Raw genomic sequence first — 18576 nt, forward strand, 5'->3', positions numbered from 1 at the left:
AAATTAATTGGACAGAATTATTTGTAATAGGAAAAAAGCATATATTTATCTGTACTGGAAGGGATACATAAATTGAGAACTGGGGGAGGGGCATTGGTTGTTTCACTCCACTCAGACTGCTAGCTTATTAAAAATCTTGGAATTAGAATATGGAAAGGTTTGTATCACAGGGATAGTGGTACCTGGAAATGTTATTCATTTACGAAGGATGTGACTTGTTTGGGCATTTATTGTCCATATTAACTCATTCACATTGACTACTTGCTCACTAAACACCTCGACATCCCCGATTCGATCCAATTCCCTAAAGGTAATGCTTTATGGACTAGGCTTCATATGTCTTTCCTTCTTAGGTTCAACGTATTGAGAAAAAAGTAAAAAAAAATGCTGTCAAAGGCTAATCCCATTTTGCATCTCAGAACACTGGACCATATCATTTGGTCACTTAATGCGAAAATATATTTTAGTGGATGATGAGAGGGATTTCAGCTTTGTCTGCCAACACATCTTCAATCTAAACACAAGTCTACTGCAGGGAATACACTTTATCTACTGTTAGCGCTTAAAGTAAGTCAGCCCACCCACCCACAGAAATATTCAAAGATAAACAAGAAAGCATTTGCTTGAAACAAAACTCCCGATATCGGTGTTGTAAGCATGCTGCGTAGACAGTCCGATAAACTGTTGTACATACATTTGTAAAAAATAGGCCACCACCAGGGCTCGCCCCAGGATAAAAATGACATCATTTTAGGGAAACGTTATACTCAATGATGCCTAACTGGATATATCTTAAAACTATTATTCAATAATTTTGCGTTTTATTTCATGCAAGCAACACTTGTTTCTACCGTTCATTACAAAGTCTGCCTGGTGATAAGCTCATCATGCTCTTCACGTACATATTTATTTTAATGCTGTTCACATATGTATTTATTTTCTTTGAAGGGTGATGGATGGCAGAATAGTGTGGCTTGTCAAGCTGAGGATCCCTGCTACAGTTCTCCAGTTCCTGTACTCAAAGATTCTTTTTTAACATGTTTTTCCTGGCATAAATTTAACTGTACATTTTAATAAACCTGAAGCGAAGAACATATTGATTGTATATATAATTTCTTTCTTGTATAAATTAGTTGTATAAAAATACCTTATCTGCAGGTTTGTAGTACAGCAGACCCCCTCCCAATGACCAGCACTACATACCATCATAACCTCTTTCAGTTCGCCCCTTTCAATTTGAAATCAGTCTGCAGATCTCCCTCTATCATGACCGGATCTCCATTAAGACCATTTTACTCTGTCACTGGTCATAATAGAGAGAGTCCTCTGTGCAGGAATAAAGCACATATTAAATGGAAATAAAATCTGGCGGGTTTGATTAATTTAACTACTCGTAATTATTACATATACATTACATACAAAGGATGTAGGTCATGGTGATCTAGACCACTTTTTTCTCATTATACAAAGGTCGAAGTTTGTATTTACACCTGTGGAGATACATGTTACTAACATACAGCACTTACCTTTTCTCTTTTCTTCCCAGTTGATTCACATATACCCAATTACCAACAACAAAATTGATTTACAATATCACATTGGTTTGTATCAGCTGGTTTATGTTCTTTGTGAAATCTACACAAAATCATAAAATATAGCACAGGATCAGAATACCACCGGACATCAGCGTAGGTAAAATAAAACCATAGATAAATGAAAGCAAGTAACAATAAGTTTTTCTAGCCATCACAGAAAGTACTGCAAACCGATCTACAGTACAGTACATGAAAGACAACTAAACTTCCCAAGGGCAGCTGGTACTCAAGTTTACAAAACTACAATCTGAATGCGTCTCTGTGATCTAGCCACAGATCAAAGTAGTAGAGACACAAGGGTGGATGTTGTCCTACTCCAATTGTAATACAACAACGCAGCGCTTGTATAAAAATGCATTTAATTTGCCTTATTTGTACTGAAAAAATTACAGATAAATACTAGCTTCACCGAGGTGGTGGGAAATATTAGATAATCCTCCATAACAGGACTTCTTAAAAAAACAAATATTAAAAAATAAAAAGTTTTACACAGTGGGTATACAAAAGTACAGGACAGGTTTGCCTACCCAAGAAGATCAATTAAAAAAAGAGCCAATTACTCTAAACACGCTCTACAAGCCTGTATATAGTTTTAGTGGGTATATAAAACGCTTTGAGAGATCTGAGTAGTTTTTATTAAGAATGATCCCTGAAGGACAATTCTTATTGCTTATGTGACATGCTGCGTTTGCGATATTAGTAAGATGCATAATCACGTTCACACATTTGACCGAAATAAATCCAACACCTTGGTTTGCCAAGGCACTTAGCTCAAGGACTTTTTGCTCTATTAGGCAGCAGACCTAAATATAGTTGTATTTGATATTTTTTAATATTAAATATTAAATTGCACAAAGTCAAATATTATTTAAAATATTTAAAGTTTTTGGCAGAAAACAAATACTATTTAAAAATATTTAAATATTTTCAAGTTATTTGAAAAAAATATATAATAATAAGTATATATCTTCAACTATTCAATATAGTTAATGAATAATCAAAAACTAAAACCTAATTATTACCCTAAATGTATAATTATGTACCAAGTCTTGCAATTACCACATGGTGGTTGAGGAGGATTTCTAAAGAGGAAAATGCTAAACATATTCAATTGAATAACTTCAAAACAGGACATTAAACCAGTGGTTAAAGATATTTCATTGTTTTCAAATATTTACCCACTGAAATAAAATAATCAAATATTTCAATTAATTGATCAAATTAAATCTAATTGAAATACAGCAGTTTCCAAAAGATAATTGAGTGGTTAACAAGGAAAAGGCTTAATCTGCTTAGAATGCAGGACAATAATTAGGCTGCTGTATGTTACAGTTACATATTACAATCTGTATTTAATTATTTTCAATTATTTACAATTTGTATTTAATTATTTTCAAATAATAGTTATTTTCTGCGATATGTATTTAATTATTTTCAAATAAGTTACTTTTCACAAACCATATTTATAACTATTTATCCCAGGTCTGTTAGGCATCAATCTCTAGCCTTAGTTTGAGAAAAGCCTCTGGGGAAAGCAATGCTGCTAACAGGAAACAGCAGCACAAGGAGAGAGTAAGCTTCGACAACAGCGGGCTGACGCAGCTCTGCCCACAACACAGAGTGACAGGTTCATACATAACAACGTCTTTTTTCGTTATGCAGAAAATTAAATTTGCAAGGTGTGCATCAAGCTTGGACACCAGTATTTCTTCTGGATTTCTGTGCCCTCCGATCTCATTTAGATACGATTTTACCAGAGCCAAGTCAAATTTGGTTTCTTTAAAAGTGTTTAAAATGTTCTTGTTGACTAATAACAGTTTTTTGAGCATTGGTGTCGGCTAGGTGTTGAAAACAGGACAATGCGGTTGTTGCTCGAGCTAACCTTGGTTGCCAGAGAAAGTCATATGGGTAAATGTGTGATATGATTTTTCAAAACCACAAATACAGCTACTACCCATGAACAACATTGATCCCACATCACTGCCAAAGTTTAAAATCCAATGCAGTTAATAGAAACCTGGTCAGCAATATTTAAAATATTAAAACAAACTAACACCATTAGACAGCCTTGCAGAAGTCAAACAGGTAAACAATTCACAAGAGATATGCCAACGGTCTTATGAAATGCATAGATTTCCTTTCTTATTCTGAAAAGTATTTAGCATAAATCTGATAACAGGACCATCCAAAAATGTGAATAAAAAGAAACTTCAGAATATGGTTGCAAATAACTATTGTGACAAGATCAGTATCAATGATGAACGGTTCCAATACGAATGCCATTTGCTTTCTGTCCCTCTATTACGACAGCTGCTGTCATTTCCCGCACACTCCTTTCAGTATATTTAGAGAAGCCAATACTGAAGCTCTTAGGAGGTGACAATTCATTTACTCTTTGATGCTTATCCGCCTGAGCTGAAGAGATGGTAATGAGAAATTATACATCTCCCAGTGCCTTTCACATTTAAACTTTGATGCAAGCAGCGCTTTAAGTTATAACCTATAACCTATTCATATTTACTACTTTCTACTCTGGTGTCCAAAACAATGCAGTTATAAAATGCAAAACACATTTCAGCAGAGTTCGATCTAGAAGCCAGCATACTTACTGTACAGTACACTGATGTGTGTCTAATGCAAGTGGGATTTACCAGAAATGAATGTCCTTCCTTCCCCCCCCCCACCACGTAACGTGTGGAAATGGACGTGTTTACACTGTTTTGATGTCTAAAAATTACATTTTGTTTATACCGAAAGTCACAGTTAAACCACGGCGATGAATAAATTAATAGCAAAAGTAAATCACACTGATAAAATTCAATGAAACGCTGACACATATCCCAAAATAATGCAACATTCAGCATGACAAAGGGAGATGAAGGAAGGTTTCAGTTCTGAGAGACTGTTTTGTAAGCATTATGAATAAATGTTTGTTCACCACTGCTATACCCTGTTGGAAAACATACTTTTCCTGTATTTTGTAAACGCAAGCCTACGAACTTGGCAGTATATCTGTACACATTTTTTTTTTTAAAGCACTCGCCCACAGGACTTCTGAGACACAGACATCAACTTGTCCTCATCAGTTTTAATTCACCTCGGGCGAATGTTCGTTTCTAACCCTGGTAACAGGAGACTTCCACAATTCATAGGACAATCTGAAAACTAAACCTTCATAAATACATACCGCTGAACAAGATGTTAGGTTATTTTCTTTCTCCTGGGAGAAATTCATAAGCCAGTTTTTATAGAAGGACGCAAACAAGACAAGACATTTAGTAAGCAAACAGTCTGAGTAGGTAAAACACTAAAGTATGACTTCTAGGGATTAATCCATGCCAAAATAATTAAACAAATTAAAGCAAATTAAACAGTTTAGTTTGTTACCTATTATGACTGACATGAAGTTCAGCCAAAAGCTGGTTCTTGAACCACTGATCGAAGTCCACATTGTCAAACAGTTCATAAGCTGCCAGTCCCACTGCATTATAAACTGATGGGGAAATTTTACATTAACAGAATTATTAAATAAATTAAATTGCATTTACTTAAAATCTCCCTGCATGACTATAATCTGATTAGACTGTTGTGATGAAAATGAAAACTACAAACAAAACAATAGTTGAGAGAAATACCAGATAATCTTATTAATGCCTTCAAGGTCATAAAATGGATTCTGGTGAAATTGGCGGGAGGCTATAACAAGAGCTAATCTGGTAGGGTAATTATAAAGTGTATATGATTTACCATAACAAGTGACCATAAAAACACTTTAAAAACCCTAAATGTATAAAAGGCCTCAGAAGAGACAAAACCAACAGATAACTTTTTTTTAAAATTGCAACTTTAAGAAAAAGAATATAAATAAAAAAATAAATGCCACAACCGACATCCACATACCAAAAAATAAACAAATAAATCTTGCGCACACACCAATTAAAAACATGTATGATCATAAAATACAATAAACCGTACCAGCATCTTTGATCAGCAGATGAGCAGAATCCTCCACATTAGTCGGTCCTGGAACGGACAATAAAATAGAGATTACACCAGAGACACAGAGTTCCGTTTAGTGTTATGAAAAAGGTTAAGGTTTCATTTTAAGTGCTCAAAAATGTAATATTTCACATACAGCCCTGAAATATGAAGTGGATTATTATCTTCCTTCTTTAAAAGTGACCAAGCAGAAGTCCCTATTTCTGTAATATCTTCCTTTTATAAACTCAAAGCATCCAATTTGTATTTTTAAATTAAGTTGTAATTTTATGAAGGCATACTCCAAAACCTCATTAGAGATCAAAGATGTAGTCCCTTGGTCAATTTGGAACATAAATTACACATTGGAAGCAATAGAATCCGCATGGGAGGAGATGGGCAGAATCGGTTTACTCTACACAATGGATTGGTCTGTATCACTGATACAGCCTGAGATTAACAATGACACTGACCAGGTTAAAGTCTTATTTGTACCCTTCGGAAGTACACATTTCAGTTTGCAGATATTTAGCGCCTGTTTTTATTTGGAAGTATCAGAATTGGTCCCAAAGTGTATGCTGATCTATCTATAAAATGGTATAAAAAACAAAATAGGAAGCAAAATAAAAACTTAGTAGAGTTGAGTCCAAATTCCCCTTCTCATTAATCCTGCACATTACTCATCTCTTCTATTCTAACAATTTCCAAGAGTCAGTGGCTTTGAATAAATGCAATTATAAACCTAATTGGTTGCGATAAGTTAATCAAAACATTTTCCATTAAAAAATGTATTCTTCCAAATGTCAATGACCATTTTTCTAAGAAAGCAAACCATAAGAATAAAAAAGGCAATTATTTGAGAGCTACTTTTTAACTGGAGAGGAACATAACATTTGAGGGTATGTGCATATCAGCTTTGTTTATTACTCCATTTGTTTAATTTTTTATTTTGTAAAGCCAGGTGAACACATCCATACAAAAAAGTGTGCTTTTTCATTCCTGTTTTCAACATCAACGCAACAGGCATCCATTAAATACAAATTAAAAAAATAAATACAAACTTACCATGCAAATTTTGAACCATCTCTAAAAGAACAGGAGTCAGCGTCTGACTATAATTGTGGAAAATGTCCAAAAACAGAACTTCTGTACTAGGCTGTAAAGACAAAAAAAATATATATGAATAAAGCTTTACCTCAAAAGTAATCCAAATATAAATTAATCTTATATATATATATATATATATATAAGTGCCTTGCAAAAGTATTCAGACCCCTGACCAATTCTCTCATATTACTGAATTACAAATGGTACATTGAAATTTCGTTCTGTTTTGATATTTTATTTTAAAACACTGAAACTCAAAATCAATTATTGTAAGGTGACATTGGTTTTATGTTGGGAAATATTTAAAAAAAAAGAAAAAACTGAAATATCAAACAGAACGAAATTTCAATGTACCATTTGTAATTCAGCAATATGAGAGAATTGGTCAGGGGTCTGAATTATTATTATTATTATTTATTTATTAGCAGACACCCTTATCCAGGGCGACTTACAATTGTTACAAGATATCACATTATTTTTACATACAATTACCCATTTTATAGTTGCGTTTTTACTGGAGAAATCTAGGTAAAAGTACCTTGCTCAAGGGTACAGCAGCAGTGTCCCCTACCAGGGATTGAACCCACGACCCTCCAGTCAAGAGTCCAGAACCCTAACCACTACTCCACACTGCTGCCCTACTTTTGCAAGGCACTGTATCTAATATATATATATATATATATATAATTATTATTTATTTGATTTTTTTTTTTCACACATTTTGTAATACGAGTAGGTATTTTTGGGAACTGGCAAACCTGGGAAAGGATTCCAGCAAAACTTGACCGGCATGTAGATTTTCACCTACATGCCGGGCCATACCTATGTTGGCTGTGTTATGAATCACTACCTGTCCTGCCAAATTTTATCAACACACCTTCAGTTAAAAGGTATTCTCTTCAGCCTATAGGTGGCAGTTTCAGTACCACCCAGCTGTAAACTAGCTACAAACTGTTTATTTATTTATTTATTTTATATATATATATGATAGATAGATAGATAGATATATGATATATGATAGATAGATAGATAGATAGATAGATAGATAGATAGATAGATAGAATTTTAACTTACCCTAAGACTATACTTCCAGGAGTCCCCACCTGTCTCTTCCACTGCTAAAGAAGAAAACAGAAATCCAGATGATAGTCATAATTTTACACACACCACCTGGTACTAAAAAAAAAAATCATAACAGAGGATTTACTGTACTTAGCAGTAAGGTGCCCTTTATTTTGCATACAGAAACATTTTCTTAATCTGTGCAATTCAAAACGCAAGTCCTTTTGTTAATAGACAGTTTCAGGACGACGAATCACAAAATGCAACGTAGCAGAGCTATGCCAGGTTAAAGGTTATGTTTACCTTTTGCAATGCTAACGCATTGTCATCTACCGACACATGCTTACAGAAAACTTACAGAAATATGGTGTGAACTGTGTGGATCTCCTGAATTACTTATTGCAGCAGTGCCACAGCACCAGCTACTGACTGGAATGTACTTTGCTGCTGTATCTGTAATATTGAAAATCAAGCTTTACAACTGTTTTCTTGACTTTCCCTACAAAGCTAAAAAAAAAAAAAAAAAAAAAACAATAAACATCTAGAAGGCCAACAAAAACAGAGAATATATAATATCCATTTACTACATAAGTGAAACAAACTCTTATGGATACTGCACTGCTATACAAGGCATTTCATAACTACTTCTCCCCAATAAGACACCTTTCCTCAGAAAAGCACAATGAAAAGACCAATAAAACAACGTTTTGGATTAACTATAGTCTTATATTAAGCCATATTCTTCTTCACTAATTCATGACTAACTGCAACGCTTTTCTGAAACTGATTTTGTCTCTCAAAAGGGGCCTTATGTTAACCCTTATTGTATGGCATGTAAGTTTGCTGAGGCCTTTTAAGCAAGCAATCCACACAACACAGCGTGTTTTATTAAGGTTTTGCAAAAAGCAGGCATTTTTATAGTTAATGTTTCACTTATTCAAAAGACATTAGCCAAATTGATTTACCTGTTTATGTTTTAAGTAAAAAAAAATTCAAAGGTATAAACCGTGAAAGAAACTACAATTAAAGTAAAGTAACACAGTTAGGACTCAATGCGACCCAACGAGAACAAGTTGGTAAAGAAGTCTGGAAATCACAACTAAGAATCGCAGCTCAACCACTAAAGAGGCAATGCTTAAGAAGTTGCTCACTTCTCCCTACACACTATTGTGCCTCACAAGCTGTAAGACACCTGTAAAAACAGACGGTGACATTTAATTTTGCTTGGTCTTTAAACTAGTTTATAAAAAGATTCAGGAGGGTTCAATAGATTTTTGAAAATTGTCAATCTGCTCTGGGGTCTGTCTTTGAATGCTGCAGCTCATGGCAGAAAAGACAGATACTGTATATTATTTGTGTCTCACAACCATTTGGGGCCTTGGTGCATGATTGGTCCTAATGCTCACAGTATAGCTCCCTATGGTGAGAAGCAAACATCATAATGCCACTTGCAAAGCCAGTGCTTCGGCTCAATGCACAAAAGCATTATGCTTCGATGCATAACCCTTCTGCACTCTCGCTATACCAGCTAAAGTTGTTGGATCTCAGGTCACATAGATATTGGGCTTTCAAAGGGGACCCCAGATACCACCAGCTATGATTGAATCATCTGGTGTGATGACCACTTTAAATCAACAGGGCCAGACGAGTCGTACTTCTGGTTGAATACATCCTGTAACAAGTCTGATCAATTCAGATGACATTTACTAGGGGCTTGATTGCTGCAATTGCTGGCACCTGTAAATTTTGCTTCAATTGTGTAATTGTTTACCGAAACTTTCAGGGTCCTCCTCCCACATTGTGAGCTCCTCTTCTGTTAACAAGAAGAAGTGAGACACCAGTCTTCTACAAATCTCAGTCAGCGTTGGGTAGGTGAAGAATGCTGTTTTTATCTTGTGAGCTTCAAGAGTTTCTGGCTTGCTATCTGAAAAAAGGAACACCATTTTAATGGACAGATTAGCACAACTTAACAAAAAAGACAAAACTATAAGAATAAAAAGTTGATGGAATCATACCCACATAAATCACAGCTTCTCCAATTGTGTAACAATGTATTTCAAAATTTAGAAGATGTAGAATTATCTAAATTATTAAAAAGACAAACATACTAGAGTGCAGATCAATCTTTTTTAGTGTTGTTTTTTTCCATAACCAGGCCATTTATTAATGATTTCAAACAGCTGTGATATTTAGATCAGCTGCCATTTAGATCCAGCGAATATAAATCAAAATTAAAAAGGCAGACAGCATAACAGAATTTAATCAAATACGGTCACAAAAAAACAGTTCAACACTTAAGAGTTGCAGGAAGATGTATATATTGTAAAGCTTCAATGCTGTACTCTTTTGAAGTAGCAATTGTCTTTCTGCATGCATGCACCAATATTGTTAAAGCAATATAACTATTATTCAAATAAGACCACCTTAGTCCAATGCTATGTAAAATGTTTTTTTTCACCAACACATCAATCTCTGGAGTCAATTTTCTTTCAAAATGACAGCAGGAAGTACTAATGCAAGAAGAAATAAACACTATTTAAAGCAAAGATGCTATTTGGAAGCATCACCACTTGTGTACCAAGTCAAGAAATTGCTTTCCAATGTACCAATTAACTGTAGATGCATCCTGATAAGCTGACTTTAAAACAAAGCCTGAGAAAAACAAGAATGTATCAGCCAGAGAGGGTAAATCGAAGCAAATCAATGCATGGTTCTGCCTTAAAAGGTACCTTCAATGTTCTTTGCAGGCTTGTAGGCATCATTTTTCACAATCATCTTAATGAGGTTCAAGCACTGGACTATGAACCGCTCAAATGTAATTCCCGTGCCAGCCTCCGTGAACACATAGCTGACAGCAAACTCCAGAGAACGTTGAATCAGGGAGGTGAAAGGGTATGGGTGATACTCCAAAAAGTCTAAAAGCTGCATTCCAGAAAAAAGAAACAAGAGATTATTTGGTAACCTCCACCTCTGTACTATATGTACAGGGGGATTAGAAAGTAAGTTTACCACATCAATGATATAGTCTGTTGATGTGGTAAACTTACTTTCTAATCACCCTGTATGTTAAGTTGCCAATAAAAGCAACACCACCTGAATAAAACAGAAAACTACTGAGCCATCTAGGAGCAAAACAAGGAACCAATACCAGATGGTGGTCAGCAAGGTTGCCAAACAGATTGTTAGAACTACTACCATATAAATATGCTTAAATACACACATGCATTTAGAAATGTACAGCAGACATTACATTTTTCATGAAAAGTTGTTTTTATAAATAAGTGTATATTGTAAAAATGTACAAAATCCATTCATTCATAGTATATATCAATTCCATTAGGAAGAAAAGCATTTAAAGAAAAAAAAATTGTGGATGAGGAAAAAAGTTACAAGAATAATAGATTATTTATTTCAGCAATTTTTTTGCAAAACTCCAAGAATGCCAATTCAAAAGTATTCATACCCGGCCAAGGAAAATGAAATGAATAGCTAGTTGAGGCATCTTTGGCAATAATAACCTATTTTAAACAATTAGGATATTTATCAAATGAGCTTTTGGCATGATTCTTTAATGATTTCTGACCATTCTTCAACACAAAGTTGTTCCAGTTCATTCAAATTCCGAGGACTTCTCTTGTGCACAGCCTTCTTCAACTCATACCAAAAGATACTCAGGTCGGATTTGGATCATGACTTTGACTAGGCCATTCCAGAACCTTGATTTTATTCTTCTTTAACCATTCTGAAGTAGATTTTGATGTGTGCTTTGGATCGTTGTTGTGTTGGAATGTCCAATTGCCATTTAAACCAAAGTTTTGCAGCGGAAGGTTTCCAATGATTAGCCAATATCTTTTGGTACGCTATGGAATCCATTTTACCATGTATTGGAACTACATTTCCTGTGCCATTTGAGGAAAAACAGCCCCATAGAAGGATATTACCACTTCCATGCTTGACAGTAGGTATGTGTGACAGAAATCAAATGATTCTTGATGTTAGATCTCCCTCCCGACCTGCGAGCCAGCTGCATACAGGGAACAGAATACCCTGGACTAAATGGCACGACAGTTTATTCCCAGGGTTAGGTGGAAGTCAGACATCTAGAAAGGGGGAAGAACTACGATATACAAACTGAATGACCAGGACGGAAAATGGCGTGGCATCCATGGATTGGAGGAGTGGATGCGCTCGTTGACCAAGGGGTCATGGGTGACGTTATAAAAAGGGGACGTAGTGATGCGATCTGTTCCTTTGTGAATGGTTATTTTAAATGACCAGAAGGAGAACCTGTGCTGTGAGTTTTGTTTGTTTTTGTTTGTCATTAAAAATACTGTTTGTAATTATTTGGACGGCTAACACGATCTGGAGCTGTCGCCAAAGGCAAGCACTAAACCCAGACCAACAACACTGCACTTTTGTTGTCACTAAAGAACTGCATTCACCACGAGCACTAGAGCACGCACTGTGGACTGGTGTTTGTGTTATATGTGGGTGAACTGAAACAGGACTGTTATTTCGAGGCAAACCCACGGATTATAAACAAGCAATACACGCCGCTGTATTGCTTCATTAACATTGTTATTGTTTACTGCTATTAGCTATCAGCCATTGACAGTAGGGGAGAGAATGCAGAGGTTACCAACAAATAACTTTTTTAGCTGCTGTGAGACCACCCAACCAGATCTGTTTCTGCTGCAATGATAGATCGAGGGATGAGTCATCATTCAGTAAAAATATCTTAGCAGAGCAAGGGATATTCTTCTCAGGAACAGTGGACAAAGTTGAAAAGACACGATCCCAAAACACAGCAACAGGACAGTCCCAAACCATATGTAAAAAGGAGCCAACGGTATCTAGGGGACAGTATGCACATGCAGGGGTAGGGATAAGTTTCATTTGGTAGCATCTAGAAGGAGTTAAACAAGTTCTATGAAGATCATTAAAATGAAATCAGCTGATGGTTTGGATTTTTTGAAGCAGAGCTTAGATTACCCCAAATAGTTTCCCAGCAGATTTCAATAGATAAATCTCTATTCCAGATAGTGTTGACCACTAAAGGTTGGGTATGTAAACTTTTGACACTCTCTCTCTCTCTCTCGCTCTCTCTCTCCAAAAGTTGACAGTAAGTTAATGTCCTTCCTAAAACGCTGTAGGCTATGAAGCAACACATCCAATGTGATCTTTTGAACTGCTTCTATTGATTATTTTAATCTACCATTAAGCTACCTTAAAATACCCCAGAAAGGAAACATTTATAAACTAAAACACGATAACGGTAAAATGATGACCGCAAAATCCAGTTTAAAACTGGGAAAGGATTAATTTGTCACATTTTCTAATCCTACCATGGAGCTCAGGGTGTTTATAATGTCTAGTGCACGCTACTGAGAGCATTAAACTCTGACAAACAGTAAAGTTGTTTCAACAGTGAGATATTACTTTCAAAAGCGCATTCCTTCCCCACCACACCACACCACACCACACCACACCACACCACACCACACCACACCATTCCAACAGTAGAAAATGATTATTTTTCATCCCATCACATTTACTTCAGGTCAAAATGCACGAGAAACCATAAATCACTGTTATTTGTAATTTTGAAGAGTTGATGTATTACAATACTGTCTGTTTTAAATCACTCAACATAATCCTAAAAAACCATAAGGCTTGACTCGATTAACTAAATCAAACACGAATCATGGACAGATGGAGAAATTGTGCATTGCTACAGGAAGTCTAATACGGTTAAGATAAGCAGAGAAATGCTTTATTACATGTATGGTAAGCATTTGCTGTACTGCATTATTTATTTATTTATTTTGCTGGTCACTTACAACTTTTGTATATAGTAAAATGGTCTTCTCTAGCTTTTCTCTGCAGTTGCTGTCTGGGCCAACTTGTCTGCCTATAGGAAAGAAAAAAAAATAGGTTAATGTTATATACACCAACTTTCTGCACCAAAGCCTGGTTGAAAACAGAGAATATAATTAAAGCAATAAGGCACGAGAGGGCATGGATTGTGCTGGATATTGTCACTTCTTGGTGCGCTGTTAGCCACAAAGGAGAAATCTATAGTTTCTAAAGGTTTATTAACATTTTAAAGGTGTAACCTTTTACAACAGAAAATATTCCCTATGAACTTAAAATAATATTTAAGTAAAAAAGTTTTTTTTTTTTGTGTCAGTAAATGCAATACATTTTTTTTGATAAAGACTTTAACTAACTATAAAAACCTTGCTTAGATGTTTTTCACTATATTTGTATATTTATTTTCAGAAAGCCAGTCATTTAAAGCATTTAACGCCCATTTTGTTTGTTTTGTGATACTAATTTCATTTCAAGTTTTTTCTAGCACGTCAATGTTACATTTTTGTACTTGCAAAGAGAGTGATTGCACAGTAGTAAAGGAGAAGAGACAGTGAAGAAAGAATAGAGTCGGATGCATGTAGTAATGTATATACTGTCTAAAAATATCCAGTTAAAAATTAAGGAAGAGTCAGTTTCACAAAACGACAACTGACACCAAGTAAAAGGAGGAAAAATCAAACTGAATATCTGACAACAAGCCGATCAACGTTACAGATTATGACTGGTATGTACTAAAAATAACATACCAGAACAGCATCTTGTTTAAAATAGCAAACTGGTTCGTATTGCAAATTAATATAAACTGGTAGATATGAAAAGACACCTTGATGTCTTCAGTATCTTCCATGACAGCAGGTATTTTGACAGGAGTTTTCTTAGATTTTGCGTGGCTCAGTGGTACGTGGTTAAGCACAGGTACAGTGATTTGCCTTTGTTCCGAAGTAGTTCCTAATCATGACATTGTGCTGGATATTGTAATGGCTTGGAACACTGAAGGACAATCAGCATGCAGCATTCTAACACTCTGTTTTATAAATCGATTATTAAAAAATTACATTAAATATTAATAATGCAGTTTGCAAATTCATTGGTCCCTATATAAAAAAACAAAACATCCCCAGTGGAACCGGGGCTGTGCAAGGGGAACGGCACATTGATTGGCTTTAACTCTACTCTAAAATCAACAAGGGCATCCAACATATTCCCCATTGGTGTTTATCGAACCAGTATTGTTTAGAGTTTGTGTATAGAAAATTCCATATGTATTCAACATGTTAAACATTTTAAATGTAATGTTTAAAGTCAGAGGCAGCAGCAGTATTCTCTGCACAATTAGAATGTAGATGTTCACACAGCAGTTTTCAACAAAGGATATTTTAAGAGAGTCCAGAATAATGAGGCACCAATGAAAATATTTTTTTGCCTATGGTCTTCAAGGACATTCTTATGCACAAAGATGATAAAATGAATAGACCTCTTCCTAATTTAAAATCAACATTTAAAATGGCAGTGGTGGAAACAAAATCAATTTTAGGTAACAGTTTGTACTGGTCAACATTTCTGAATATCATCACATGCAGTTGCAAAGACGACCTAGATTTGCCCCTTAAATGCTCTGATTTTAAATGCCTTTTGATTGTGACAGCTAAATATTTTGTTATTTATTATAAAAATGGTGCAGAACATTAGGTTATTATCATAACCCTGTTTCGCTGAAATAGAAATGTAACCATTACCTCATGGGTATTTACCCTTAAATACCGTCTAACCTGAATAGATATATCTCAAAGCTGTACACACTGCCTATGACGCAGTCGCGCCCACCGCCGAGGGCATAAAAAGACTGCTGACACAACGTCATCATTTTACCTGTTTGCACGAAGAGAGTGTCCTTAGACCAGTGGTGGCCAATACACCGATCCATTTTGGTGGATCTCAACCAGTATGCTATGACCAACAATTATTAGCAGGATTTAATATAATAGTGTCCAATACGTAAGATATTTTCACGTTTGAACCTCTGGCTCCCTGTTAAAAATGCAGTCTTGCCTGCCACCAGTTCCCCTGCATCCTGACAAAGCATGCAAAAGACATATCTTCATTGATCATTTCTTGTAGCCGACATATCTGGACTTTGTTCATCGCAGGTTTCTTTGGAAAGCTCTCCAATCACATGAAAATAATTTGTTATTTTCCTCATCTTGGTTTGACATGTTTTCAAACTGTCTGGAAACAAGTAGCCATCTCACTGATAAAGCAGTAAAATTGGCAGGTATGGCATTTGTAGTTTTTAATGTGTGATAAACAGACATGAGATCTAAACACTGGTCAGTAGCAGGCCGGAATCAGACAAAACTGAGCAAACCTGTCCCCATCAGGCATGCGTGCCTGTAGGAAACTGCTGCCCAGCTTCTCTATTCCTGGGTGTGTGGCCCTCCCTTGGTACAGAGCCATGGGGTGAGGACGCAACCACCTCTTCTAAGAGAGGGTAATGGGGAAGAGCACTGTACAGGTGAGGGACTCGGGAGCGCTCTGTAGAGCTGCAGGAGAAACGTTTTCCAACGTACACTTGGAGAATGCACACAAAACCCGCAGAAAATGCAGTTTACCAGTGCCTCCTTTGCGTGCTGCTGCCTCAGGCAAGAAGAGCATCTGCCTGTCCACAGGCACATTGGCCTTGCATATGCCACAGGGATAAAACCCAGTCATTATGCAATAGCAAGCAACGTACCGAAGAATGTACAGTTGCTGCCTCAGCTTGCTAAAAACAGCAACTGGACTGTCAACAAGGCCTGCTCAGTACCAGATTGGGGATTGTAAAACCCCGATCGGTAGCAGGTCAGAACCAGGACTGTACAGGTCTGTTTGGTACCGGTTCAGTGCCTGTAGCACCAGGTTGGTACGGTAGTGTACAGTTCAAGCAGTGGCCTCTTGACCACTGGCATAAGCTCTATCATTACAGGGACAGCTTAACCACAGGGGAGGCGTCATCTGCCTCCACGTCCTCAGATGGGAATGCCAGCTCCTAGAGATGAAGAGCGCCTTGGAGAAATGCGTACAAAACTCGCAGAAAGAGGTCTGATGCAAATAGCAAGCAATGTACAGCAAGACTGTACAGTTACTGCCTCAGCTTGTTGAAAACAGTAACTGGACTGTCAAGAAGGCCTGCTTGGTACTAGACAGGCAGGCTAATTTTGCATGTGTCACAAGGATAAATCCCAGGCATAACGCAAACAGCAAGCAATGTACAGCAAGAATGTACAGTTGCTGCCTCAGCTTGTTAAAGACAGTAACTGGACTGTCCACAAGACCTGCTTGGTACTAGACAGGCAGGCTGGAATAACAAGCAATACTGTTCGGTACCGTTTCAGTGCCTGTAGCACAGGGTAGGTACATTTTTGCACAATGGAGGTTCCACATGCCCTACGCCCCCTCTGCCATTCTAGATAATGCCCCAGCCAGGGCTGGACACGCCTGCTCAAGCAGCAACGCCGCTGTGTAACAGGGCGGGAGCTGCAGCTCCTATATACAGTACTTACTGTAACAGGGCTGGTGCAGTACACAGCACTTGTAACAAAAACCCTACACTCTCAGGCAACACAAGCAGCAACGCTGCTGTACGGTATGTTACAGGCTAAAGTACTGTAAAAAGATAAAAACAGCGGAGACCCAAACCAGGTATGGTAACCTTACTTACTCTTAAGTACCTGCACGGTGCCTAAGCACTAGTACAGTACTGTACAGTAATTTTGTATGGTACCCACGGCACAGCTGTACGGAACATGGTACCCACAAAACGGTGCAAACGGTACAGTATGGTCCACGCGGTACGGTACAGTGCAACGGTGAACAATGCAAGGTACACGGTACGGTGCATGATACACGGAGCACGGTACACACGGTAACGTGCATGGTACAGTGCAAATGGTATGGTGTACAGGGTACGGCACGGTGCAGAGGTCACTGCTTTACCACTAAGAACGGTGGTAAAGCAGTGACCTACAGTTACCGAAGAAGCAATATACAGGGATGTCCATCTGTATAGCTTCTGGCTTAACCAAACACAGCCCTAAGACTGGAGGAAGCACACTGTTAGAGCCCCGACAACCATCGCAATGGCACTGCAAGCAGAAACGAGACACTGTGGGGGGAAAAACTGCAAGCAGCTTGACTCGGTCTAACGCAAGACAGTTGAGCCCAGCAGCCACGTTAGTATTTCTGTGGAAAAAACTGAAAATACAGAGAGAAAACATTCTTTCCTTACACAACACAGTAACCAAACAATTACCGTTATTTTAATATAGTTTTTATAACAAAAACATTTTTATTTTTTTATTTAAGCGTCAACCGAAGCTAGCAGCTTAAGAGAAAGCACAAGTAGCCGACTTAAGGCCTTCAATCCCAGGGAAGCTGCAGCAGAGTTGCCGGCTTCCCGCGGGGCACAAGGCCGCTGAGGGACTTAGACGAAAACCACAGCTGAGTGCACAATACGTGAAAGAAAAATTACTATAAACACGTAAAATAATCGCAAGAAGTGTAATACACAAGCGATAAAGTCAGATATCAGTGTGCCACTTATCTGTCCGTAGAACGCTCTCCTTGCTTCAGGTTGGTGAAAGGAAAAATGATGATGGTGCTTGTGTCAGCAGTCTTTTTATGCTCTCTGGGGCTGGGGCGGGTGTGACTGCATCAGAGTGCATGCACTTTTGATATATCTACTCAGGTTAGACGGTATTTAAGGTTAAATACCCATGAGGTAATTGTTACATTTCGTACTTGATAGATAAATTATTTTATACTTACAGCACTCCAAGAACTGCTTTAGTCTCTCAAAAACTGTATTGAGGAACCCCTAAAAGAAAGCAGAGAAACATTTGTAGGTATTCATTTAATTTTTTTTTTAAATCTCTGAATATATCTTGTTGCAAGGTCTGTGATAAATGTTTTATTATTTTTATTT

The 18576-nt window shown here is 37.0% G+C and overlaps 1 protein-coding gene across 1 annotated transcript in view; it reads right to left on the reverse strand.

The window, feature by feature from the left end:
- LOC117400116 (importin-11) overlaps positions 1 to 18576 on the reverse strand; it is a 180769-nt gene that overhangs the window by 130583 nt on the left and 31610 nt on the right. Inside the window, exons 8-15 of the mRNA XM_058990140.1 lie at positions 18420 to 18468; positions 13583 to 13653; positions 10472 to 10664; positions 9514 to 9666; positions 7755 to 7798; positions 6639 to 6729; positions 5571 to 5618; positions 4983 to 5088 (exon numbers count right to left, since the gene is read on the reverse strand). Coding sequence (XP_058846123.1) covers positions 4983 to 5088; positions 5571 to 5618; positions 6639 to 6729; positions 7755 to 7798; positions 9514 to 9666; positions 10472 to 10664; positions 13583 to 13653; positions 18420 to 18468 — 755 coding nt within the window. The remainder of the gene's footprint in view (positions 1 to 4982; positions 5089 to 5570; positions 5619 to 6638; positions 6730 to 7754; positions 7799 to 9513; positions 9667 to 10471; positions 10665 to 13582; positions 13654 to 18419; positions 18469 to 18576) is intronic.

This window comes from Acipenser ruthenus, chromosome 2 (genome assembly GCF_902713425.1).
Source record: "Acipenser ruthenus chromosome 2, fAciRut3.2 maternal haplotype, whole genome shotgun sequence".
NCBI lineage: Eukaryota > Metazoa > Chordata > Actinopteri > Acipenseriformes > Acipenseridae > Acipenser > Acipenser ruthenus.